General features: G+C 30.1%; 2 protein-coding genes across 2 annotated transcripts; both read left to right on the top strand.

The window, feature by feature from the left end:
* The first annotated feature begins 7,633 nt into the window (after positions 1 to 7,633).
* On the top strand, positions 7,634 to 10,058 carry LOC104647254 (uncharacterized). Its single transcript, XM_010322324.3, has 4 exons — positions 7,634 to 8,961; positions 9,064 to 9,243; positions 9,328 to 9,713; positions 9,795 to 10,058. The coding sequence occupies exons 1-4, from the start codon at positions 7,858 to 7,860 to the stop codon at positions 9,802 to 9,804; spliced, it is 1,680 nt and encodes a 559-aa protein (XP_010320626.2). The 5' UTR covers positions 7,634 to 7,857; the 3' UTR covers positions 9,805 to 10,058.
* Positions 10,059 to 16,726: 6,668 nt separating this feature from the next.
* LOC112941468 (uncharacterized) lies at positions 16,727 to 19,142 on the top strand. The gene is made up of 4 exons (XM_026030968.2): positions 16,727 to 18,049; positions 18,152 to 18,331; positions 18,416 to 18,801; positions 18,883 to 19,142. The coding sequence occupies exons 1-4, from the start codon at positions 17,081 to 17,083 to the stop codon at positions 18,890 to 18,892; spliced, it is 1,545 nt and encodes a 514-aa protein (XP_025886753.2). The 5' UTR covers positions 16,727 to 17,080; the 3' UTR covers positions 18,893 to 19,142.
* Positions 19,143 to 26,461: the final 7,319 nt, after the last annotated feature.

The raw sequence follows: 26,461 nt of genomic DNA, 5'->3' as shown, positions 1-26,461 counted from the left end.
AAAAAAAAAATCGCGCATCAAAGAGTGTTATGTAGACAATCTACTATAATGCAAGTTCTAGTAACTGCTATCAGAATCTCAAATTTGTAATCTATAAATCACACGAAGATAATTTTATCATTAATCTTAGACTTTTCTCGAATAAGATAAGTATATTTTTTTAAATTTTATATTTGAATGATATTAGATGATGACTTGATTCACCTTAAAACAAATAAATTAATAAGGTTTGTTTGCTCTAAGAAGATATGCTCAGATCTCATAGAAGACCTTAATTAGTATATATGCTTACCTCATCAACCACTTCCTTAATATTCCTTTGTTTAGCAACTACTCTCCCATAATTATTATTTTAATTACATCCCTTTTGACAAGGTCAAGATTAAACTATTTATTAATACATTTTTTTAGTGAATAGGGGTTTGGATAATTGCAAAGAACCTTCATTTAAGTGCTGAATAATCACAACTCTACAGTTTAGTAGTGCATGAACATAAATTTTAGGGTTCTGTAGTAGATGGGACTAGTCACCCATAGATGTTTATTTAAATCAATTATTTTTCAAAAAAAAATAAATTCGTATGGTGTCTGATAGCTATATGGAACTTCGACTTAATCTAAATTCAATAAAAAATCCTAATTGAAAGGGTAATCGTTTTTCAGCAAAGACAATTTAATATTCAGAGCTCGAACTCAAAATTTCTGACAAAAAATGTAAATTTTAATTTTCTAATATTTTATTATAAGATTATATAGAGTACAATACGTGTATTGATCACTAATCAATTTAGGTCAAACAAAATCTAGATTTGCATCGAGAAATTTCATATTAGGAGGTGGTGGTAAAATACTCTCTAAGACTCTAACAAATTAACACAACTTCAGTAGTTAAAGCTTGAATATGAGATTTCTGTTTAAGATAAATGATGATAAACACGACTTCAGTATTTAAAGCTTGAATATGAAACTTTTGTTCAAAAATGAATAACAAGAAACACGATTCAAAATTTTTAAGCTTGAATATGAGATTTCTGTTTAAGAATAAATTATCGGTAATTTTTTTTTTAAAATTTCTAGTATTTTATAAGTTTTGGTAGAGGACAATACATGAATCCACTAACCAAATTGGTCAATAAAACAAGTAATAAATAAACCTTTTAAGTACAGTGATAGATCTGTTGAGTCCTTCCAGGTGATTACATCCTCTATCTTTCTTTGACTTTTGTTGTTTTGTATTTACAATATTTAAAACATTCTCCTCTCTTCAAGCATGGAATATTTTTTTTTATGTAATATATATTTTAAGTAATCAAGTGGTACTATAATTGCATGTTTTTTAATTCCAAATTTTGTTTTTTTTAAAAAAGTAAGAATAAATGATTATTTTAGTCCTTAATCATACACACTGAATCCTCTTTGGTTGGAAAAGTTTATGGTGTATCTAATGCATTAATATTTTACAAGATTTGTTTATATTGCATGAGAGACATCTTCCTAATATGACTATTCTTTTTCCCCTATCTCTTTATTTAATATTGACTATTGCTATATTTATGCCCTACCCCATTTTTTTAAAAAAAATATATATAAAAAGTAAAGTAGTTGCATTGCATATAGTCAAAAGTATTTAAATTTTATACACAATAGAAAAATGTCCATATAATCAGATCACTTATAATATAATTATCAGTAAATCATCTCCGATCAACCAGATATTCATAAAAAAATAATTTTCTTATTCAAATTATCACTTATAATATAATTAAACGTCCATTAAAGATACTAATTTTTTTTTATTATAAATTAAATTTATATTTACTGATCGTATAAAAGTTCTTTACAGTGTTAACGTACCTACCTAAGTGGGATACTAGACAAAAATCCATTGAAATCTACTATATAAGGAAGAGTATGCAAAACACAAATTAGTCCATCATAAGTCACATACAAAAACATAATCCTTCTACTCTCTCTTACAAAAACCCATTCATTTTCTCAAGAAAAATTAACATGGCTAAAGATGTTGTTTCTAGTACTTTTCAATCTCCATCATCCAATATTAATGGAGAAAATTATCATGAATCCTCTTCTAAATCATGTATAGAAAACAACAACAACAACAACAAGAAGCTCAAAATATTTGGTTTTGAGCTTATTGATAATCCAAAAAGATCTCCAAAAAAAGTCCAAAATAATTCATCAAAAGAAGATCAAGAAAGTGTAAATTCATCATCAGCTTCCACAGTATCATCAGGAAATATTCATCATAATCAAGAAAAAATATCATCAAATCATGAAGAAATAATGAAGAAATTTGAGTGTCAATATTGTTTGAAACAATTTGCAAATTCTCAAGCTTTGGGAGGCCATCAAAATGCTCATAAAAAGGAAAGAATGAGGAAAAAAAGACTACAACTTCAAGCAAGAAAAGCAAGTTTAAGTTGCTATCTTCAGCCTTTTCATAATCAAAATTACAACAACAACAACAACAATATTATTAATTATCAATTTCATGATCCTCAATTTAATGTTTATGAAGAATCCCAAATTAGTTTTAACCCTAATTATGATTATCAAGTCTCATCAGAAGGGGGAGGAACAAATTGGCCATTTCATCAAGATTCAAATAATTGTACATTTACTCTTACACATGGAGGAAATAATTATATGAAGCCTCCATCAACTATTTTGGATAATTCTTCATCTACTAAACAAAAAAGTTCATGTAAACATTTGGATCTTCAATTGGGATTAAGTTTGTAATATTATATTGTATTAGTCAAAGCAAATTAAAGATAGAATTCATTAATATTTGTAGTGTTCTAATTTAGATTATTTTTGGAAATTAAAGAGCTTGATCATGCATGGTCTAAATATATCCATTTTCCAATTATTTTTTTTAGATCTCTTTATACATTTTTGTAAACATATTGGAGGAAAAGGCAAAGAAAACAAATGATTTGCTAATCTTTTTTAATATTTATTTTTGGATCTTATGAGAATTAATATATCATATATGATTGAGTAGTTTCAACAACCAATTCACTTTTGTATGATAGAATTAATTAAGCTGCAAATACAACAACATCTATACTAGTCCAAATCGAATTGGAGTTGTATTATGAGAATAAATCGTGATGTTATTTTTGTGTTGACTGTCACAACGATAATATGAACAAGCTCATGTAACAGATGAAGTTAGAATCAAGCTCAAATGCAACAACTACTCTATGAATGATGCAAATAGTAGGATAAACAACGGATCTCATTTCCTCTATTGATATTATTTATGTTAAAAATTCAAATTAATGGCTGCCTTTTTTTTTTGAAAGAAAAAAAAAAGAATTTCAATTTATAGATACTCTTAAATGCAAGAATATTGGCTTTAAAAAGCTTTCACTAGGGTTATAGGGAGGGGGAATGTTTAATTTCCATGTTAATATCACTATGATTTTTTACTTTTTCCTTTTCACCACTAGTATTTTAATTTTATCACTTTTTTTTTCCTTTTACATACACTCGTATATTCAAATCACAATTTTGAAGCAACGATAAAATTACATCTGAGTCATAAAAGTAGTTCGTCGATCAAAAATGCTTGTATTAGAACAGATTGTTTACATCACACTTCTTAAAATGCGACTTTTCCCTAAATCCTGCGTGAACACGAGATGTTTTGTGCTCCACTTTTATTCTCTAAAAACTCAGTATATTTATAAGCTACTAACTATTATTCTATACCTTCACCTTTTTAATTATGGAAAGCTAGTTGATCTTGCCCCTATGAAAGCACTCACAATAAATTTTAAGAGAGGTTATTATTACATTCATAATTAACGATAAACGTTTCATTTTAGTTTAATTTAAGGTTCAAAAGTGAAGAAGAATAGGTAGTCAAACAATTTTTTAATTTTTTTTTGTTTCTTTTCCTTTTTCATCTTAAACAAACAGCCCAAGGCATCATTAAAATTATACCACTAAACAGAGTGTCCGGAAATACTCTTTTCTTAAAAGATAAAAAAAGAACTTTACGGACAAGTACAAGCAAAGGGGCTAGTCTTATCTTACTGGTCAATCCTAATGAAGTAACGAACTTCTACTAATTAACAAGCGTGAATAATATAAGAGCTAAAGAAAACTTATTTTCAAAGCTTCGATTAATTTGAATTTACGATAAAAATTTCATGGCATATTTCAAATTAAAGATACTTCAAATTAAAGATAATGAAATGAGATATCATATGTATAGTCACTTTTGTGAGTGAAATGTAATGAATTAATAAAATCTAAGTACCATGTATGGATAAACTAATAAAGTCCAGACATAAAAATGTTTCAACTTTGCTTTTTTATAAGCAAATGCCAAACTTCGAATATTTTATCAAAGCCTAACTTTATAAATCCATATATCTAAAATTATTCCAAAAAGGCTAAACTTATAATTTTTTATGAACCATGGCTATAACTTAAATAGTGTTCTCAAAATCCTCTATATATTTGAAATTGCCGATCGTTTCGCACCACATAAGGCCCTTAGAGTCAAATTCATCTAGATATTTGATTAAGAATGAAAGAATTATATCCACCGGAGTTAAAGAAAAAATGATAACGAGAGGATGTTTCGTTTATGAATTCAAATAATTAAAGGGGAGTTATTATAACTTAAGACTTAGGTAAAAGTAACAATATGAAAAAAGAAAATACATAAGCACACTGTAACAAAACAAAAATAACTTTTAGCGACAACAAATATGCATATTAATAAAGGACATGAGTTAATTATCACTCGATTCATGTCGCTATAAGTTTTAGGAACATTATAAAGAGCGTTGGTTACCTATAAATAAAAAACATATTAGCAACGATATTTAAGTTTTATAAATTAATTACCATTAGAAATCATTTTTAATATAGTGACAAGATAAAATTTTCTTCAATATATTTCAAGTCTTCGAGTGTACATAATATGTGTTTTTATGCCCCTATTTATAGTATTTTAGAGGCATATTCAAATAGTTTTCATAACATGAGTTATGGACATCCACCATAATTCTATTATGTCATAATAACACTTCTTTTATATGTTCATATATGATGTGCCACGTTAAATTTTTTTGTTATTGTGAGTGTATATTTATAGCCGCTAAAAGCTATTTTTGTTAAAATGAAAACCTAGGCTAAGGAAAGAGTACAACAAGTATTTACTCTCCTGACGAAAACTTTTCTTTATATTTCAAAGACGAAGAGAATATCAAATGTTGTATACATTCTTGTTGATATTTGTGCTTGAAATAAGAATTTCGATGAAATATGTTTTGTTCCGTCTTCTTAATATATTCTATTTTGTGTTGAGTCACTTGCTTTATAAGTTGGTAGCATCTGACATGACTTGAATAAGTATCAATAATTAATTGCCTTATAGACTATGATAATATAACAATAACCTTATGTAGATTTGTTTGAAAAAAGAACTTGAGGTAATAACAAATAATGTGTTCAATGATTCATTTACTAGCATTTAACTTTACTCAAATGAAATTGCATACTAGCATTATTTAATTGTCTTTTTAATGAAATCAAGAGCATAAATCATTTTCTATATACTATATTATATGAAATGTATAGTAAGATACCAGTTCAAGCAAGAATCACCAATTTCATATATGAGGATTAAATCATATAAATCCAATGAAACATCAAAAAATTGTACAAAAATTCAATAGGGGCTGATAAATTCATAACTAATATATTGTAATACTAAGGATAGTACATTAAAAAAAACCTATTAAATTTTTGTAAGTTGCACACCAATACTGTGTTCCACCACTCTCGAATAATTGCGATTCTGATTTAATTATACCCGCATTAAAGTTACGATCTTATTTATTAATTTAGTTATACAAAAACAACTTAATGAATGTTGTTATGAGACAATTAATTACCATTCAAACTCCAAGTTAATTTGATGAGCGTCTTCTCTTGTAATTGTATTCTATATATATTGCGATAAAAGACAGAATACTTTGATTACAAAACATGTGTAACAAAGATTCTGCTTCATCTAGTTATTTAAGTTGTCATCTAGTTATTCTTGTTCACGAAATTTTCTCTCCATATATTCACACCATATATGTTATTTTTTTAAATTGTCATCTAGTTATTGTTGCTCAAGAAACTTTGTCACCATATACTCACACCATATATGTGAGTATTTTAAGTTGTAGTTATTCTTGCTATTATTTTAAGTTGTCATTTAGTCATTCTTGAATTTCTAAATATTAAACAAACTTTGACTTGATTCCAGACGAAACTGAAATTGTCTGTATATGAAATACTACAACTGTCCAAAAACCTACGACACTTGTTGTGGTTGGTGACTTGGTGCACGTTTCCCACAGCACAACAGGACCTCAGCCAATGGAATTGCTTTGTGTGTTTGTGTCTATCCTACAATAAGTCTATTCTCCATTGTCACAAACAAGTTTTTCACAAAAGCAAAAGCCTCTCTCAATGGAATATTGCCCAAGAACATCTGGAGGACCTGATAGAGTTATCGTTGTTCTTAGTTGTTCCTAGAGTTAATATTTAAGAGGTTGATCTTGTAAGATTTATTCCTAAGTTATAAAGGAAGTAGATTAATTTTCATATAGAACACGGCAAAATTCAGCTAGAGTAGTTGGTTTAGTAGGCAAGTAAGGAGGAGGGGATTAAGAGTTTGATTCCTAGCTTACTAGAGATTTGTAATTTGAAGGCTTTGTCTTGAGTTAAATGAAGTTGAATTGAAACCTTGTGAGACAGGTTGTGATTTTCTACTCCATTGAATAAGCTTAGGGGCGTTTCCACATAAGCCTCTCGTACGTGTTTGTTTTACTTTGAATTATTTAATTCTTGCACTTCTATTCTATCAAGGGACCAGATTCAGTGACTATTAGTCCATATACGTTCTATCAATATATATTCTCTCTTTCGCTCAGACGAGGAAGTAAAATTCCATCAATTGAATTTTTGTTCATCATTAATGAATATAGTAAGATACCAATTTAAGCAAGAATCAGCAATTTCATGACTCAATTATTCAAGGAGGACTAATTTGATGAGCGCCTTGTCTTGTAATTGTAGAAAGGTTGGCTGAAAATCTCGCACAGGCATAGGAAGCCCTGGTGTCATATTCCATTTGTCTCCGTCCCAATGCCACTTTCACGATGTTGAACATACATTTGTTATAATCTTGAAGGGTTCATGAATAACCTGATGAAAGACCTCCCATTGTTGAGAACTAAAAAAAAAAAAGGGCATTTCCTTTGTGTGAGTGAGGGAGGGGAAATATTTGATATTTGAAAAATTAAAGTAGATCTCTAGAATTTTGTATAGTAGAATATTCTAGAATTTTGTAGAGTGAGGTACAAAAATATCTAAGATATTTAAATTGGAAAATTTTCTAGAATTCTGTATAAAAATATCATAGATATTTAATTAGTAGAACGTTCTAGAGTTCTGTACAAAAAATATCTTAGATATTTTTACTTCAGAAAAGAAAGATAAGAAGAGTCTCAGTCCTCAGTTCTAGAATCATCTCAACATAATTATAAATAGGGGTCTTAGCCATCTGTAAACAACTCAAATCAAACAGTCTTCTTCTCAAAAAAAGTTTTTTTAATCCAAAAATACTCTATCTCCATTCTAGCTTTCTCTTTTTTAATTGAGTTTTTGATTCTTTGTTAGACAATCTTGGGTTAGCAGAAAGTTTCTGATTATACTTTTTTTATTTTGTTCTTTACAAACGCAATTGTTATGTCTATTCAAAATACAATACTAAATGCTTATACTAACTAATTATATGTTTATGAATTGTTTGTAATGGCTGCCAATACTCTTTCAGATTGTGATCAAATATTTTCAGAGTTTACAGAGGACATCATCCATGAAATTTTGTCTCGTGTAACTTTGAAACAAAGGCCAAATGTTTCTCTTGTTTCCAAAAAATGGTGTCAAATGATAGAATCATTAGACGACGATCTCAGTTTAGTGCAAACAAAATCTGAAAAGATAACTTGTGGATACTGTGGCTTCTCTCATATATACCCTAATGAATCTTGTGTATGCTCCGACACAGATCTCTATCATGTCGATCCACTTATTAAACTTGCTTCAGACAAGATCAGTTTCAAAGAGTTATATTTGTCCATACCACCTAATTTTAGATATTGTGCGTCTCTCGGATTTTTAGATTCCAGATTTTTAACCGTTCTCCATATAAATGGAAATTGCAACATGAATCTTATTCGAGAATTTAATGTAATGCCTTCTTTGAAAGAGTTGTATTTTCATTCTGTTTGCATTTTTTCGCGCACCTTCTCTAGTTTTGCACCCAAATGTCCTCTCCTCGTTGAGTTAACTTTGATAAATTGTGACAACCTTGTTGAGTTCACGGTCCCCCATCTCAATTATCTAGAAAAGGTTCATGTCAGTAGTAGCAAAAAAATTAAAAAACTTGAAGTAAAAGCTCAAAATCTCCTCGAGTTTCACTTGTGTTGTCCAACCTTTACCAAACTTGATTTGTTCGCGTCTACTAAACTACAAGTCCTCCATATAGATTCTATAAATGTTCCCGACTCGTTTCCTCGTGATTTTTTCTCAACATTCCCATTTCTAAAATCCTTATGTCTTGTATTATGTGGAGGATTGAAAAAAATCAAGATTGTGAGTCCTCAATTGGAGTGTTTGACATTGAATAACACCACTGACTTGCGCGAAGCATTTATAGCTACTCCTAATTTACAATTGTTCAATGTTCTATATAGCTTTAACTTCCAAACTCCGCGTCCCATGATGGGATCAAGGCAAATGGAAATTGAGATGGATGCTTGTGCAACCAATAACTTGCTTGAGTTGAGAACTTTCGCTGAAAATTTGGGTGAAAATATCACGTTGTCCTTAGAAACTAACACAGCTCGAGCAAAGGTATGTACTTGCATCTTTAGTATTTTCCAACAATTTGAGAGCAAATTATTTTCCTATTCAATTTCCTTTCATGTTGTAAATTATTTTTCCTTCTCTATGAAGGAAGAAGTAACATTTCAAAGCAGCCTTCAACCAGTTTGTATCAAGCGCATAAATTTGGTGATACAATATTCATTCAAACCGAGATATGAATCATTTCTTGCTGAATTTTTTGCTTACTTCCATCCGCGGAGCTTGGTGGTGACAGTGAATTCAGATGCCCGAAAACATGACTTTATACGGGTATTATTATGCAATATTATAATGAGAGTATATAATTTCCCATCTTCACTTCTCTTTCTGTACACTTTTGTTATGAATTTGTAGGTCCTAATGAATGAGCTGGAAGGTTGGAACAAAGACGGTACCAAACGTTACAAACGTAGTGAGTACATGTCTTGGCACAGAGCATTGAAAAGCTTTACAATCCTTGGATCAACTGCATTTGCACTACAAGAAAGGGAATCCCGATGTGATAATCCCACACTATGTGCATGGTTAGGTGAAGGGTCGAGCCAGAAGGGGCTATTACTAGACTTACCCAACATTTCTACAATTACAAGACAAGAAAGGGACGCTCGGCACGATAAGCTCCCGATCTGTGCAGGGTCTGAGGAAGGAAGGGAACAACAGTGCTTATTGTCCATAGTCTTACCCAACCTTTCTACAGTTACAAGAGAAGGCGCTCATCAGATTAACTTGGAGTTTGAGTGGTAATCATCTCATAACAAACATTTGTTTAGTTATTTTTATATATATCTGAATTAAGGAATAAGGTTGTAACATTAATGCAGGCATAACTGAATCGGAATCGCAACTATGCAAGACTAGTTCTATGTTGGTGCCGTACAATATTGGTGTTTATAAACGGAGCCAAATTTATTAGGTTTTTTTTTAATGTATTGTACTTTAGTATGGCAATATTAGTTATGAAATTAATCATCCCTATTGTATTTTTGTAAAATTTATCGATGTTTCATCGGATCTGTATGATTTAGTCCTCCTTGAATATTTGATCCATGAAAGTGGTTTTTCTTTTTTACTATATATGTGAAATCTAAGTGATGGATTTTTACTGCCGCTTTTGATTAAAAGAGAGATTTGTCCACAATAAGTTTATTAATAGGGTTGACACATATTGAACTTACAGTCTATCATCTCGACACTCCATTTTTTTGGAATTTCACAAGATGTGTTATTTTTATTGTTAAACGGAGGGGTAAATATTAGCAGTATGATACTAGGGTGTGTTCAAAACTCAAAGTTGAATTTTCATTTTATCCTTACATTAAAACAATTATAACAAAGTGCTATACAAATATAATTAAATGGTATATAGTAAAAAAATTGCTCTGTCAAATGTAATAATATTGAATTACATATCCTTCAAGAAGTTTTCTTCTTCATTATATATATCAAATTTAAAGAAAAACGTAGGACTCAAATAGTAATTTCTATAATGAGGTTTACACTAATTAACAGTTTTCCATTGCAATTTAAAAGAAAGATTTTAGAGGATTTGTATTGAATAATTTAATAAATTACTCATTTAATTCTGTACATGAATCAAATTTATATTAATAATCAATTTTTCTTTTGCTGTAAAAATCAAGAGTATTTGAAAGAGTAATCCAGAAAATAAATTTAATATGGAATAAATTCATTGAACTAATTTAATGCAAATTTATTTTATATATCTCGCAATGCTCATCCTAGCTACTGTTATAAAGGTCTTCATGTAAATGATAAGTGGAGGATGAGAGATACTAATCATGCAACAAATTAATCTTGCTAATCATTTTTTATGTGCAGTAATTTTCTTTTGTTTTTATCTGTTCCTCCTTGTCTAGCCTAAGTATTTTATAAGTCCTTTTTTATATTTTGATATACTTGGTTATGATTTTGTTTTTCTATTGGAATATCTTGTGTCCTACGTGAAGAAATTAGTGATGTACAATATTTCTTAGTTATTGATGAAACTCATAATGAAAGATTAATCAATTAATTTGATATGCTTATTTGATTCTCGATAGACTGTCCTAATTTAATATAAATATATTTTTGAGATTATTATTTATTAAGTAGAGAGACGAATAACTGATTGAGAAAAATCAAATATGGTTATTTGAGGTTTTATTTTTATTTAACTTTTTGTTTATATGTATAATCTATTGAAAACATTCATTTTCTCAAATGGATCATATATCTAAAATAAGTCATTGTGAAAAGTTTGTGTTTCTCAATTTATATTAGATATGCAAAGAGAAATTTTATGGAAAGAAAAAGAATCATGTTAATAGTATTATTTTTTTCTCTTTAGAACTCATGTGTACCATACTTCTCTGAGGTTAAAAAGAAGATGATAATTATCGTGTGTTTCGCAATATATCAAGTGCTTATATCATTTGCATATGTAGCAAACTGATGAGGTCTTTCAGAACTTATAAATTGTATGCATCAAACATCTATCTACTGTTATGAGAAGCTATTTATTATTAATTAACGTGATATATACGCATGTAATTTGACTAGTTTTATTAAGAGAGCTACAAATTAGCCCACCATTTCATTGTTATCAATGAAACACTCTGCTGCTTTCTTTGCAAGCAATTTCTGCAGTCTCAAGGTTAAATTCCATGGATAACGTAACGACGCTAATTAGCATGTACCACAGAGTAATTTCAGGCCATGTTACTTCATTTATCGGAAGCATATCAAGTCTATTTTGTAAAGAGTAGCTAAAGTGTCGGGATCTTTGATACACCAGGAAGTCGTTGTATAACTTCTTGCATAAATTAAAGTCATCTAGTCCATATGCTCACAAGTCTCGACAATTTAGCTACTCTTACGAAAACTTGACTTGATATGCTACCGTTAATGAAGTTACATAGTCTTAATGCTCACAAGTTCATGTTAGCAATGAGTCTGCAGAAATTGCTTGCAACGAAAACAGTAGTGTTACATTGCTTACAAGGTGATGGTGGACCGATTTTTACATCTCTTAGAGGTGATGAAATGTTAAGATCAATTCATACTAATTTCTTTGTGATGGCTCATTGTTCTTTTCCTGATTTGATGAGTCAAAATTGGAGAACGAGCGCGAAAAAAGATGCTAACATAAACGGATTACATTATATTCTCGAATAACATTCACGTTGCAATTTCCTTTTAAAATTTCAGGAGATCGTACAATAACTAAAATTAGGTTGTATGTATGAACAAATAAAGCTCTTTGAAACTGATTGTTGTCTGCAGCTAGTTTATTAATGGATCAACGTGGTAGAGATCTATGTCGGAGCACACACAGGATGCGTGAGGGTATAAATGAGAGGAGGCAGTATCAACACGATATCTTTGCATAATGTGTTTGCACTAAATTGAGATTGCCGTCCAAGGATTTTATTATTTTCCGAGTTTCCACAGGACATCATCCAGAAGATCCTGTCTTGTGTTAGTCTGAAACACAGAAAAACTGTTTCTCTTGTTTCCAGAGTATGGCGTCAAATAATTGTGCCACCCAAATGTCCTCTCCTCGTTGAGTTAACTTTGATAAATTGTGACAACCTTGTTGAGTTCACAGTCCCCCATCTCAATTATCTAGAAAAGGTTCATGTCAATAGTCGCAAAAAAATTAAAAAACTTGAAGTAAAAGCTCAAAATCTCCTCGAGATTCACTTGTGTTGTCCAACCTTTACCAAACTTATTAGGGTTTTTTTAATGTATTGTACTTTAGTACATACCTTTACTCCAGTTGTGTTAAGTTTTCAAGGTCCAAATTTTCAGCAAAAGTTCTCAATTCAAGCAAGTTATACTCAATTTCCATTTGCCTTGATCCCATTATGGGACGCGGGGTTTTGAACTTAATGCTATATATTACGTTGAATTTATATAAATTAGGAATAGCTATGAATGCTTCACGCAAGTCAATGATGTTATTCAATGTCAAAACTCCAATTGAGGACTCACAATCTTGTTTTTTTTCAACCCTCTACATAATACAAGACATAAGGATTTTAGAAATGGGAATGTTGAACAAATGTCATGAGAAAACGAGTAAGGAACATATGTACAATCTATATGGAGGAGTTGTAGATTAGTAGACGCGAAATTCACTAGAAAATTTTGAGCTTTTACAACAATTTTTGTAATTTTTTTGCGAGTATTGACTTGAATCTTTTCGAGATAATTCAGATAGGGGACTGTGGATTCGTCAAGGTTGTCACGATTTATCAAAGTTAAGAGAACAAGGAGAGGACGGTTGGGTATAAAATTGGTGAAGGTACGCGAAAGAATGCAAACAGAATGAAAATAAAACTCTTTCAATGAAGGCATTACATTAAATTGTCAAACAAGATTCATGTCGCAATTTCATTTTATATGAAGAACGATTAAAAACCAATCTAAAATTCCGGGAGACGCACAATACCTAAAATTAGGTGATATGGACAAATATAGCTCTTTGAAACTGATGTTATCTGAAGCAAGTTTAATAAATGGATCGACATGATAGCGATTAGTGTCTAAACAGGACGCATGACGATACAATTGAGAGGTTGTAACCGTTATGACTATAAAAAAAAATACTTAAATATTTTTATTAATTAATATTAGTCTGGATTTGGAAATAAACATATCTTCTTGCTTCTATACTGCTAATATTTTTGCACCTTCAATCAACAACAACAATAACATATCTAGTAAAATCCACAAAGTGGGGTCTGGAGATGATAGAGTATATGCCGATCTTGTTCCTATCTCGTGAAAATAGAAAAACTATTTCAGAAAGACTCTCGGTTCAAGTGAATTAAAAAGAAAGGAGTAAAGAAAAGGGGAAAAAAAGGAAAAATTACTTGGAATGATACATTTAATAAATAATTACTAATTCTTAGCGATACATTTTATTTATTACCATTTATAGCAACACTATATTAAATCTGCAATATATATTAAAAGTGAATTATGTATGCAATTTATAACTATTTTAAAAAATATATTATGCTTGTTTTTGTAAGAAATTGACACATTGTAATATAAGTGTATTAAAATGTGTGATAAATATATTGATCATCAACAAAAAATGTATTATATGTGAATAATTAATTGTTCTTTGTAATGTATATTAAAACTGCATTATAAATATATTAGAAGTGATCAAATGAAAAAAAATATTATTGCTCAAAATGATAAATATTTTATTAATATAGTATATTTACGTAAGTTTTTTTTTTTTTTAAAAAATGACTTTAAAGAAAACATGATAACTAATTGGGAAGGATTACAAATCATACAAGTGAAGAACAATAACATCAAGAAAATAGTGCAATCATAATAAACAAAAAGTGGTAATAGATAACAAAAGCAAGAATACCACATGAATAAAATCATTTACCTTATTAAAAAAAATAGCTCATGAAATGTTAGATGTTTCTGCCAAATTAGCATGTTCTTAATTAATACACCATTATAATCAATTACTACTTTCATAAACATTTGAAAAGTTTGGTTAGATATTTGCCTCACAAAATAGAAGTTCATCTGCATATTTAAAATTAATGACATTATTGAGATTTTGATAAGTTCAAATTATGATTCGTAATTTTTTATTAGAACAAAAATAACTTTTAGCGATAAGAAATATATACATTAATAAAGAGTGTTATAAAGTTTTTATCAGCATTAGTTAATTATTAAAGGAGTCATTGTCGCTATAGGCTTTAGAACTAAATTCTGTTACTCCGATCCCTCTGTCCCAATTATATGAAAAGTTATATGTTTTGAGAGTCAAATAAATTAAAATTTGCGCATGGAATCTTCAATTTTTTTTGAAATAAAATTTATATATTTGTAAACTATTTAAAAAGTACTATGAGTCACAATAATTGATAATTCGAAAGGTTTAAACGATCTATGAAAATTTTACAGTTAAAGATAAACTTGTTTGACTTTTAAAATCCAGAATGTGACATATAAAATGACTTGAAGATAATAATTAATATATACATACATATATATATATATATATATATATATATATATATATATATATATATTGCTATAAAAGACAGAATACTTTTATTACAAAACATGTGTAACAAAGATTGTGCTTCATCTAGTTATTTTAAGTTGTCATCTAGTTATTCTTTTTCACGAAATTTTCTCTCCATATATTCACACCATATATGTTATTTTTTTAAATTGTCATCTAGTTATTGTTGCTCAAGAAACTTTGTCACCATATACTCACACCATATATGTGAGTATTTTAAGTTGTAGTTATTCTTGCTATTATTTTAAGTTGTCATTTAGTCATTCTTGAATTTCTAAATATTAAACAAACTTTGACCTGATTCCAGACGAAACTGAGATTGTCTGTATATGAAATACTACAACTGTCCAAAAACCTACAACACTTGTTGTGGTTGGTGACTTGGTGCACGTTTCCCACAGCACAACAGGACCTCAGCCAATGGAATTGCTTTGTGTGTTTGTGTCTATCCTACAATAAGTCTATTCTCCATTGTCACAAACAAGTTTTTCACAAAAGCAAAAGCCTCTCTCAATGGAATATTGCTCAAGAACATCTGGAGGACCTGATAGAGTTATCGTTGTTCTTAGTTGTTCCTAGAGTTAATATTTAAGAGGTTGATCTTGTAAGATTTATTCCTAAGTTATAAAGGAAGTAGATTAATTTTCATATAGAACACGGCAAAATTCAGCTAGAGTTAGTTATGTTGGGTTCTTGAAGTCTAAATCAACTAGAGATAGTTGGTTTAGTAGGCAAGTAAGGGGGAGGGGATTAAGAGTTTGATTCCTAGCTTACTAGAGATTTGTAATTTGAAGGCTTTGTCTTGAGTTAAATGAAGTTGAATTGAAACCTTGTGAGACAGGTTGTGATTTTCTCCTCCATAGAATAAGCTTAGGGGCGTTTCCACATAAGCCTCTCGTACGTGTTTGTTTTACTTTGAATTATTTAATTCTTGCACTTCTATTCTATCAAGGGACCAGATTCAGTGACTATTAGTCCATATACGTTCTATCAATATATATTCTCTCTTTCGATCAGAAGAGGAAGTAAAATTCCATCAATTGAATTTTTGTTCATCATTAATGAATATAGTAAGATACCAATTTAAGCAAGAATCAGCAATTTCATGACTCAATTATTCAAGGAGGACTAATTTGATGAGCGCCTTGTCTTGTAATTGTAGAAAGGTTGGCTGAAAATCTCGCACAGGCATAGGAAGCCCTGGTGTCATATTCCATTTGTCTCCGTCCCAATGCCACTTTCACGATGTTGAACATACATTTGTTATAATCTTGAAGGGTCCATGAATAACCTGATGAAAGACCTCCCATTGTTGAGAACTAAAAAAAAAAAGGGCATTTCCTTTGTGTGAGGGAGGGAGGGGAAATATTTGATATTTGAAAAATTAAAGTAGATCTCTAGAATTTTGTATAGTAGAATATTCTAGAATTTTGTAGAGTGAGGTACAAAAATATCTAAGATATTTAAATTGGAAAATTTTCTAGAATTCTGTATAAAAATATCATAGATATTTAATTAGTAGAACGTTCTAGAGTTCTGTACAAAAAATATCTTAGATATTTTTACTTCAGAAAAGAAAGATAAGAAGAGTCTCAGTCCTCAGTTCTAGAATCATCTCAACATAATTATAAATAGGGGTCTTAGCCATCTGTAAACAACTCAAATCAAACAGTCTTCTTCTCAAAAAAAGTTTTTTTAATCCAAAAATACTCTATCTCCATTCCAGCTTTCTCTTCTTTAATTGAGTTTTTGATTCTTTGTTAGACAATCTTGGGTTAGCAGAAAGTTTCTGATTATACTTTTTTTATTTTGGTCTTTACAAACGCAATCGTTATGTCTATTCAAAATACAATACTAAATGCTTATACTAACTAATTATATGTTTATGAATTGTTTGTAATGGCTGCCAATACTCTTTCTGATTGAGATCAAATATTTTCAGAGTTTACAGAGGACATCATCCATGAAATTTTGTCTCGTGTAACTTTGAAACAAAGGCCAAATGTTTCTCTTGTTTCCAAAAAATGGTGTCAAATGATAGAATCATTAGACGACGATCTCAGTTTAGTGCAAACAAAATCTGAAAAGATAACTTGTGGATACTGTGGCTTCTCTCATATATACCCTAATGAATCTTGTGTATGCTCCGACACAGATCTCTATCATGTCGATCCACTTATTAAACTTGCTTCAGACAAGATCAGTTTCAAAGAGTTATATTTGTCTATACCACCTAATTTTAGATATTGTGCGTCTCTCGGATTTTTAGATTCCAGATTTTTAACCGTTCTCCATATAAATGGAAATTGCAACATGAATCTTATTCGAGAATTTAATGTAATGCCTTCTTTGAAAGAGTTGTATTTTCATTCTGTTTGCATTTTTTCGCGCACCTTCTCTAGTTTTGCACCCAAATGTCCTCTCCTCGTTGAGTTAACTTTGATAAATTGTGACAACCTTGTTGAGTTCACGGTCCCCCATCTCAATTATCTAGAAAAGGTTCATGTCAGTAGTAGCAAAAAAATTAAAAAACTTGAAGTAAAAGCTCAAAATCTCCTCGAGTTTCACTTGTGTTGTCCAACCTTTACCAAACTTGATTTGTTCGCGTCTACTAAACTACAAGTCCTCCATATAGATTCTATAAATGTTCCCGACTCGTTTCCTCGTGATTTTTTCTCAACATTCCCATTTCTAAAATCCTTATGTCTTGTATTATGTGGAGGATTGAAAAAAATCAAGATTGTGAGTCCTCAATTGGAGTGTTTGACATTGAATAACACCACTGACTTGCGCGAAGCATTTATAGCTACTCCTAATTTACAATTGTTCAATGTTCTATATAGCTTTAACTTCCAAACTCCGCGTCCCATGATGGGATCAAGGCAAATGGAAATTGAGATGGATGCTTGTGCAACCAATAACTTGCTTGAGTTGAGAACTTTCGCTGAAAATTTGGGTGAAAATATCACGTTGTCCTTAGAAACTAACACAGCTCGAGCAAAGGTATGTACTTGCATCTTTAGTATTTTCCAACAATTTGAGAGCAAATTATTTTCCTATTCAATTTCCTTTCATGTTGTAAATTATTTTTCCTTCTCTATGAAGGAAGAAGTAACATTTCAAAGCAGCCTTCAACCAGTTTGTATCAAGCGCATAAATTTGGTGATACAATATTCATTCAAACCGAGATATGAATCATTTCTTGCTGAATTTTTTGCTTACTTCCATCCGCGGAGCTTGGTGGTGACAGTGAATTCAGATGCCCGAAAACATGACTTTATACGGGTATTATTATGCAATATTATAATGAGAGTATATAATTTCCCATCTTCACTTCTCTTTCTGTACACTTTTGTTATGAATTTGTAGGTCCTAATGAATGAGCTGGAAGGTTGGAACAAAGACGGTACCAAACGTTACAAACGTAGTGAGTACATGTCTTGGCACAGAGCATTGAAAAGCTTTACAATCCTTGGATCAACTGCATTTGCACTACAAGAAAGGGAATCCCGATGTGATAATCCCACACTATGTGCATGGTTAGGTGAAGGGTCGAGCCAGAAGGGGCTATTACTAGACTTACCCAACATTTCTACAATTACAAGACAAGAAAGGGAAGCTCGGCACGATAAGCTCCCGATCTGTGCAGGGTCTGAGGAAGGAAGGGAACAACAGTGCTTATTGTCCATAGTCTTACCCATCCTTTCTACAGTTACAAGAGAAGGCGCTCATCAGATTAACTTGGAGTTTGAGTGGTAATCATCTCATAACAAACATTTGTTTAGTTATTTTTATATATATCTGAATTAAGGAATAAGGTTGTAACATTAATGCAGGCATAACTGAATCGGAATCGCAACTATGCAAGACTAGTTCTATGTTGGTGCCGTACAATATTGGTGTTTATAAACGGAGCCAAATTTATTAGGTTTTTTTTAATGTATTGTACTTTAGTATGGCAATATTAGTTATGAAATTAATCATCCCTATTGTATTTTTGTAAAATTTATCGATGTTTCATCGGATCTGTATGATTTAGTCCTCCTTGAATATTTGATCCATGAAAGTGGTTTTTCTTTCTTACTATATATGTGAAATCTAAGTGATGGATTTTTACTGCCGCTTTTGATTAAAAGAGAGATTTGTCCACAATAAGTTTATTAATAGGGTTGACACATATTGAACTTACAGTCTATCATCTCGACACTCCATTTTTTTGGAATTTCACAAGATGTGTTATTTTTATTGTTAAACGGAGGGGTAAATATTAGCAGTATGATACTAGGGTGTGTTCAAAACTCAAAGTTGAATTTTCATTTTATCCTTACATTAAAACAATTATAACAAAGTGCTATACAAATATAATTAAATAGTATATAGTAAAAAAATTGCTCTGTCAAATGTAATAATATTGAATTACATATCCTTCAAGAAGTTGTCTTCTTCATTATATATATCAAATTTAAAGAAAAACGTAGGACTCAAATAGTAATTTCTATAATGAGGTTTACACTAATTAACAGTTTTCCATTGAAATTTAAAAGAAAGATTTTAGAGGATTTGTATTGAATAATTTAATAAATTACTCATTTAATTCTGTACATGAATCAAATTTATATTAATAATCAATTTTTCTTTTGCTGTAAAAATCAAGAGTATTTGAAAGAGTAATACAGAAAATAAATTTAATATGGAATAAATTCATTGAACTAATTTAATGCAAATTTATTTTATATATCTCGCAATACTCATCCTAGCTACTGGTATAAAGGTCTTCATGTAAATGATAAGCGGAGGATGAGAGATACTAATCATGCAACAAATTAATCTTGCTAATCATTTTTTATGTGCAGTAATTTTCTTTTGTTTTTATCTGTTCCTCCTTGTCTAGCCTAAGTATTTTATAAGTCCTTTTTTATATTTTGATATACTTGGTTATGATTTTGTTTTTCTATTGGAATATCTTGTGTCCTACGTGAAGAAATTAGTGATGTACAATTCATGTTCTACTATATTTCTTAGTTATTGATGAAACTCATAATGAAAGATTAATCAATTAATTTGATATGCTTATTTGGTTCTCGATTGAGTATAAATATATTTTCGAGATTATTATTTATGAGTAGAGAGACGAATAACTAAATGAGAAAAATCAAATATGGTTATTTGAGGTTTTATTTTTATTTGACTTTTTGTTTATATGTATAATCTATTGAACTTATTAGTCTATTATTTATGTGCTGAAATATTCATTTCTCAAATCGATCATATATCTAGAATAAGTCATTGTGAAAAGTTTGTGTTTCTCAATTTATATTAGGTATGCATTTATATTAATTATTCAAAGAAAAAATTTATGGAAAAAAAAAGAATCATGTTAATAGTATTATTCTTTTCTCTTCATAACTCATATGAACCGTAATTCTCCAAGGTTAAAAAGAAGATGTAAATGTGTATAATAATAAAAATAATTGACATGATAATTATCGTGTGTTTCGCAATATATCAAGTGTTTAATCATTTGCATATGTAGCAAACTGATGAGGTCTTTCAGAACTTATAAATTGTATGCATCAAACATCTATCTACTGTTATGAGAAGCTATTTATTATTAATTAAGGTGATATATATGCATGTACTTTGACTAGTTATATTATATTAAGAGAGCTACAAATTAGCCCGCCATTTCATTGTTATCAATGAAACACTCCGCTTCTTTCTTTGCAAGCAATTTTCTGCAGTCTCAAGGTTAAATTCCACGGATAACATAACGACGCTAATTAGCATGTACCACAGAGCAATTTCAGGCCATGTAACTTTATTTATCGGAAGCATATCAAGTCTATTTTTTAAAGAGTAGCTAAAGTGTCGGGATCTTTGATACACCAGGAAGTTATTGTATAATTTCTTGCATAAATTAAAGTCATCTAGTCCAAATGCTCACAGGTCTCGACAATTTAGCTACTCGTACGAAAACTAGACTTGATATGCTACCGTTAATGAAGTTACATAGTCTTAATGCTCACAAGTACATGTTAGCAATGAGTCTGCAGAAATTGCTTGCAACAAAAACAGTCGAGTGTTACATTGCTTACAAGGTGATAGTGGACCGATTTTTACATCTCTTAGAGTTGATGAAATGTTAAGATCAATTCATACTAATTTCTTTGTGATGGCTCATTGTTCTTTTCCTGATTTGATGAGTCAAAATTGGAGAATGAGCGCTTAAAAAATGCTAACATAAACGGATTACATTATATTCTCGAATAACATTGACGTTGCAATTGCCTTTTAAAATTTCAGGAGACGTACAATAACTAAAATTAGTTTGTATATATGAACAAATAAAGCTCTTTGAAACTGATTGTTGTCTGCAGCTAGTTTATTAATGGATCAACGTGGTAGAGATCTGTGTCGGGGCACACACAGGATGCGTGAGGGTATAAATGAGAGGAGGCAGTATCAACACGATATCTTTGCATAATGTGTTTGCACTAAATTGAGATTGCCGTCCAACGATTTTATTATTTTCTGAGTTTCCACAGGACATCATCCAGAAGATCCTGTCTTGTGTTAGTCTAAAACACAGACAAACTGTTTCTCTTGTTTCCAGAGTATGGCGTCAATAATAAAATCCTTGGACGACAATCTCAATTTAGTCCAAACACGTTCTGAAAATATAACGTGTGGATACTGCGGCTGCTCTCACTTGTACCCTCACGCATCCTGTGTATGCTACGACACAGATCTCTACCATGTCGATCCATTTATTAAACTTGCTGCGGACAACAGCAGTTTCAAAGAACTCTATTTGTTCATACCACCTAATTTTAGGTATTGTGCCACTATAACAAAAACAACTTTTAGCGGTATTAAATATAGACACTAATAAAGAGTGCTAAAGTCTTTAACGGCATTAGTTAAGTGACATTAGAACCAATGTCGCTAAAGGCTTTAATGACATATACAAATAGTGCCAATTGCCGCTAAAAATACATCTTTAGCGACAATTAAGAATTAAATGCCGCTAATGGTAATTTTTATTGTAGTGTGCATCTCCTAAAATTTTAGATTCCAGATTTTCAACCGTTCTCCATATAAAAGGAAATTGCAACACGAATGTTATTCGAGAATTTAATGTAATGCCTTCATTGAAAGAGTTATATTTTCATTTTGTTTGCATCTTTTCGCGTACCTTCTCCAATTTATACCCAAATATCCTTACCTTGTTGAGTTAACTTTGATAAATTGTGACAACCTTATTGACTTCACAGTCCCCCATCTCAATTATCTCGAAAAGTTTCATGTTAATACTCGCAAATTTTAAAAAAAAACTCAAGTAAAAGCTCAAAATCTCGTCGAGTTTCACTTTGTAATTTGAAGGCTTTGTCTTGAGTTAAATGAAGTTGAATTGAAACCTTGTGAGACAAGTTGTGATTTTCTCCTCCATTGAACAAGCTTAGAGGGTTTCCACATAAGCCTCTCGTACGTGTTTGTTTTACTTTGAATTATTTAATTCTTGCACTTTTATTCTATCAAGAGACCAGATTCAATGACTATTAGTCCATATACGTTCTATCAATATATATTCTCTCTTTCGATCAGAAGAGGAAGTAAAAATCCATCAATTAAATTTTTGTTCATCATTAATGAATATAGTAAGATACCAATTTAAGCAAGAATCAGCAATTTCATGACTCAATTATTCAAGGAGGACTAATTTGATGAGCGCCTTGTCTTGTAATTGTAGAAAGGTTGGCTGAAACTCGCGCCCAGGCATAGGAAGCCCCGGTGTCATATTCCATTTGTCTCCGTCCCAATGCCACTTTCACAATGTTGAACATACATTCGTTATAATCTTGAGGGTCCATGAATAACCTGATGAAAGACCTCCCATTGTTGAGAACTAAAAAAAAAAGGGCATTTCCTTTGTGTGAGTGAGCGAGGGAAAATATTTGATATTTGAAAAATTAAAGCAGATCTCTAGAATTTTGTAGAGTGAGGTACAAAAATATCTAAGATATTTAAATTGGAAAATTTTCTAGAATTCTGTATAAAAATATCATATATATTTAATAAGTAGAACGTTCTAGAATTTTGTACAAAAAATATCTTAGATATTTTTACTTCAGAAAAGAAAGATAAGAAGAGTCTCAGTCCTCAGTTTCTAGAATCATCTTTACATAATTATAAATAGTGGTTTTAGCCATCTGTAAACAACTCAAATCAAACAGTCTTCTTCTAAAAAAAGGTTTTTTAATCCGAAAATACTCTATCTCCATTCTAGCTTTCTCTTCTTCAATTGAGTTTTTGAATTTTTGTTAGACAATCTTGGGTTAGCAGAAAGTTTCTGATTATACTTTTTTTATGTTGTTCTTTACAAACACAATTGTTATGTCTATTCAAAATACAATACTAAATGCTTATACTAACTAATTATATGTTTATGAATTGTTTGTAATGGCTGCCAATACTCTTTCTGAGCATAAACAGGACGCATAAACAGGACGCATGACGATACAATTGAGAGGTTGTAACCGTTATGACTATAAAAAAAAATACTTAAATATTTTTATTAATTAATATTAGTCTGGATTTGGAAATAAACATATCTTCTTGCTTCTATAGTGCTAATATTTTTGCACCTTCAATCAACAACAACAATAACATATCTAGTAAAATCCACAAAGTGGGGTCTGGAGATGATAGAGTATATGCCGATCTTGTTCCTATCTCGTGAAAATAGAAAAACTATTTCTGAAAGACTCTCGGTTCAAGTGAATTAAAAAGAAAGGAGTAAAGAAAAGGGGGAAAAAAGGAAAAATTACTTGGAATGATACATTTAATAAATAATTACTAATTCTTAGCGATACATTTTATTTATTACCATTTATAGCAACACTATATTAAATCTGCAATATATATTAAAAGTGAATTATGTATGCAATTTATAACTATTTTAAAAAATATATTATGCTTGTTTTTGTAAGAAATTGACACATTGTAATATAAGTGTATTAAAATGTGTGATAAATATATTGATCATCAACAAAAAATGTATTATATGTGAATAATTAATTGTTCTTTGTAATGTATATTAAAACTGCATTATAAATATATTAGAAGTGATCAAATGAAAAAAAAATATTATTGCTCAAAATGATAAATATTTTATTAATATAGTATATTTACGTAAGTTTTTTTTTTAAAAAAATGACTTTAAAGAAAACATGATAACTAATTGGGAAGGATTACAAATCATACAAGTGAAGAACAATAACATCAAGAAAATAGTGCAATCATAATAAACAAAAAGTGGTAATAGATAACAAAAGCAAGAATACCACATGAATAAAATCATTTACCTTATTAAAAAAAATAGCTCATGAAATGTTAGATGTTTCTGCCAAATTAGCATGTTCTTAATTAATACACCATTATAATCAATTACTACTTTCATAAACATTTGAAAAGTTTGGTTAGATATTTGCCTCACAAAATAGAAGTTCATCTGCATATTTAAAATTAATGACATTATTGAGATTTTGATAAGTTCAAATTATGATTCGTAATTTTTTATTAGAACAAAAATAACTTTTAGCGATAAGAAATATATACATTAATAAAGAGCGTTATAAAGTTTTTATCAGCATTAGTTAATTATTAAAGGAGTCATTGTCGCTATAGGCTTTAGAACTAAATTCTGTTACTCCGATCCCTCTGTCCCAATTATATGACAAGTTATATGTTTTGAGAGTCAAATAAATTAAAATTTGCGCATGGAATCTTCAATTTTTTTTGAAATAAAATTTATATATTTGTAAACTATTTAAAAAGTACTATGAGTCACAATAATTGATAATTCGAAAGGTTTAAACGATCTATGAAAATTTTACAGTTAAAGATAAACTTGTTTGACTTTTAAAATCCAGAATGTGACATATAAAATGACTTGAAGATAATAATTAATATATACATACATACATACATACATATATATATATATATATATATATATATATATATATATATATATATATATATATATATATATATATATATATATATATATATATATATATATTGCTATACAAAACAGAATACTTTGATTACAAAACATGTGTAACAAAGATTGTGCTTCATCTAGTTATTTTAAGTTGTCATCTAGTTATTCTTTTTCACGAAATTTTCTCTCCATATATTCACACCATATATGTTATTTTTTTAAATTGTCATCTAGTTATTGTTGCTCAAGAAACTTTGTCACCATATACTCACACCATATATGTGAGTATTTTAAGTTGTAGTTATTCTTGCTATTATTTTAAGTTGTCATTTAGTCATTCTTGAATTTCTAAATATTAAACAAACTTTGACCTGATTCCAGACGAAACTGAGATTGTCTGTATATGAAATACTACAACTGTCCAAAAACCTACAACACTTGTTGTGGTTGGTGACTTGGTGCACGTTTCCCACAGCACAACAGGACCTCAGCCAATGGAATTGCTTTGTGTGTTTGTGTCTATCCTACAATAAGTCTATTCTCCATTGTCACAAACAAGTTTTTCACAAAAGCAAAAGCCTCTCTCAATGGAATATTGCTCAAGAACATCTGGAGGACCTGATAGAGTTATCGTTGTTCTTAGTTGTTCCTAGAGTTAATATTTAAGAGGTTGATCTTGTAAGATTTATTCCTAAGTTATAAAGGAAGTAGATTAATTTTCATATAGAACACGGCAAAATTCAGCTAGAGTTAGTTATGTTGGGTTCTTGAAGTCTAAATCAACTAGAGATAGTTGGTTTAGTAGGCAAGTAAGGATTAAGAGTTTGATTCCTAGCTTACTAGAGATTTGTAATTTGAAGGCTTTGTCTTGAGTTAAATGAAGTTGAATTGAAACCTTGTGAGACAGGTTGTGATTTTCTCCTCCATTGAATAAGCTCAGGGGCGTTTCCACATAAGCCTCTCGTACGTGTTTGTTTTACTTTGAATTATTTAATTCTTGCACTTCTATTCTATCAAGGGACCAGATTCAGTGACTATTAGTCCATATACGTTCTATCAATATATATTCTCTCTTTCGATCAGAAGAGGAAGTAAAATTCCATCAATTGAATTTTTGTTCATCATTAATGAATATAGTAAGACACCAATTTAAGCAAGAATCAACAATTTCATGACTCAATTGTTCAAGGAGGACTAATTTGATGAGCGCCTTGTCTTGTAATTGTAGAAAGGTTGGCTGAAAATCTCGCACAGGCATAGGAAGCCCTGGTGTCATATTCCATTTGTCTCCGTCCCAATGCCACTTTCACGATGTTGAACATACATTTGTTATAATCTTGAAGGGTCCATGAATAACCTGATGAAAGACCTCCCATTGTTGAGAACTAAAAAAAAAAAGGGCATTTCCT

This window comes from Solanum lycopersicum, chromosome 5, assembly GCF_036512215.1.
Source record: "Solanum lycopersicum chromosome 5, SLM_r2.1".
In the NCBI taxonomy this organism is placed as follows: Eukaryota; Viridiplantae; Streptophyta; class Magnoliopsida; order Solanales; family Solanaceae; genus Solanum; species Solanum lycopersicum.
This window is presented reverse-complemented; position numbering and strand designations above follow the sequence as displayed.

What these genes read in the sequence shown, in the direction of transcription:
- LOC104647254 (XM_010322324.3), top strand. Translation starts at nt 7,858, where the DNA reads ATGGCTGCCAATACTCTTTCAGATTGTGATCAAATATTTTCAGAGTTT. An exon ending in CTAACACAGCTCGAGCAAAG is followed by an intron (nt 8,962 to 9,063) that starts GTATGTACTTGC and finishes TTCTCTATGAAG; the next exon opens with GAAGAAGTAACATTTCAAAG. An exon ending in GAAAACATGACTTTATACGG is followed by an intron (nt 9,244 to 9,327) that starts GTATTATTATGC and finishes ATGAATTTGTAG; the next exon opens with GTCCTAATGAATGAGCTGGA.
- LOC112941468 (XM_026030968.2), top strand. Translation starts at nt 17,081, where the DNA reads ATGATAGAATCATTAGACGACGATCTCAGTTTAGTGCAAACAAAATCT. An exon ending in CTAACACAGCTCGAGCAAAG is followed by an intron (nt 18,050 to 18,151) that starts GTATGTACTTGC and finishes TTCTCTATGAAG; the next exon opens with GAAGAAGTAACATTTCAAAG. An exon ending in GAAAACATGACTTTATACGG is followed by an intron (nt 18,332 to 18,415) that starts GTATTATTATGC and finishes ATGAATTTGTAG; the next exon opens with GTCCTAATGAATGAGCTGGA.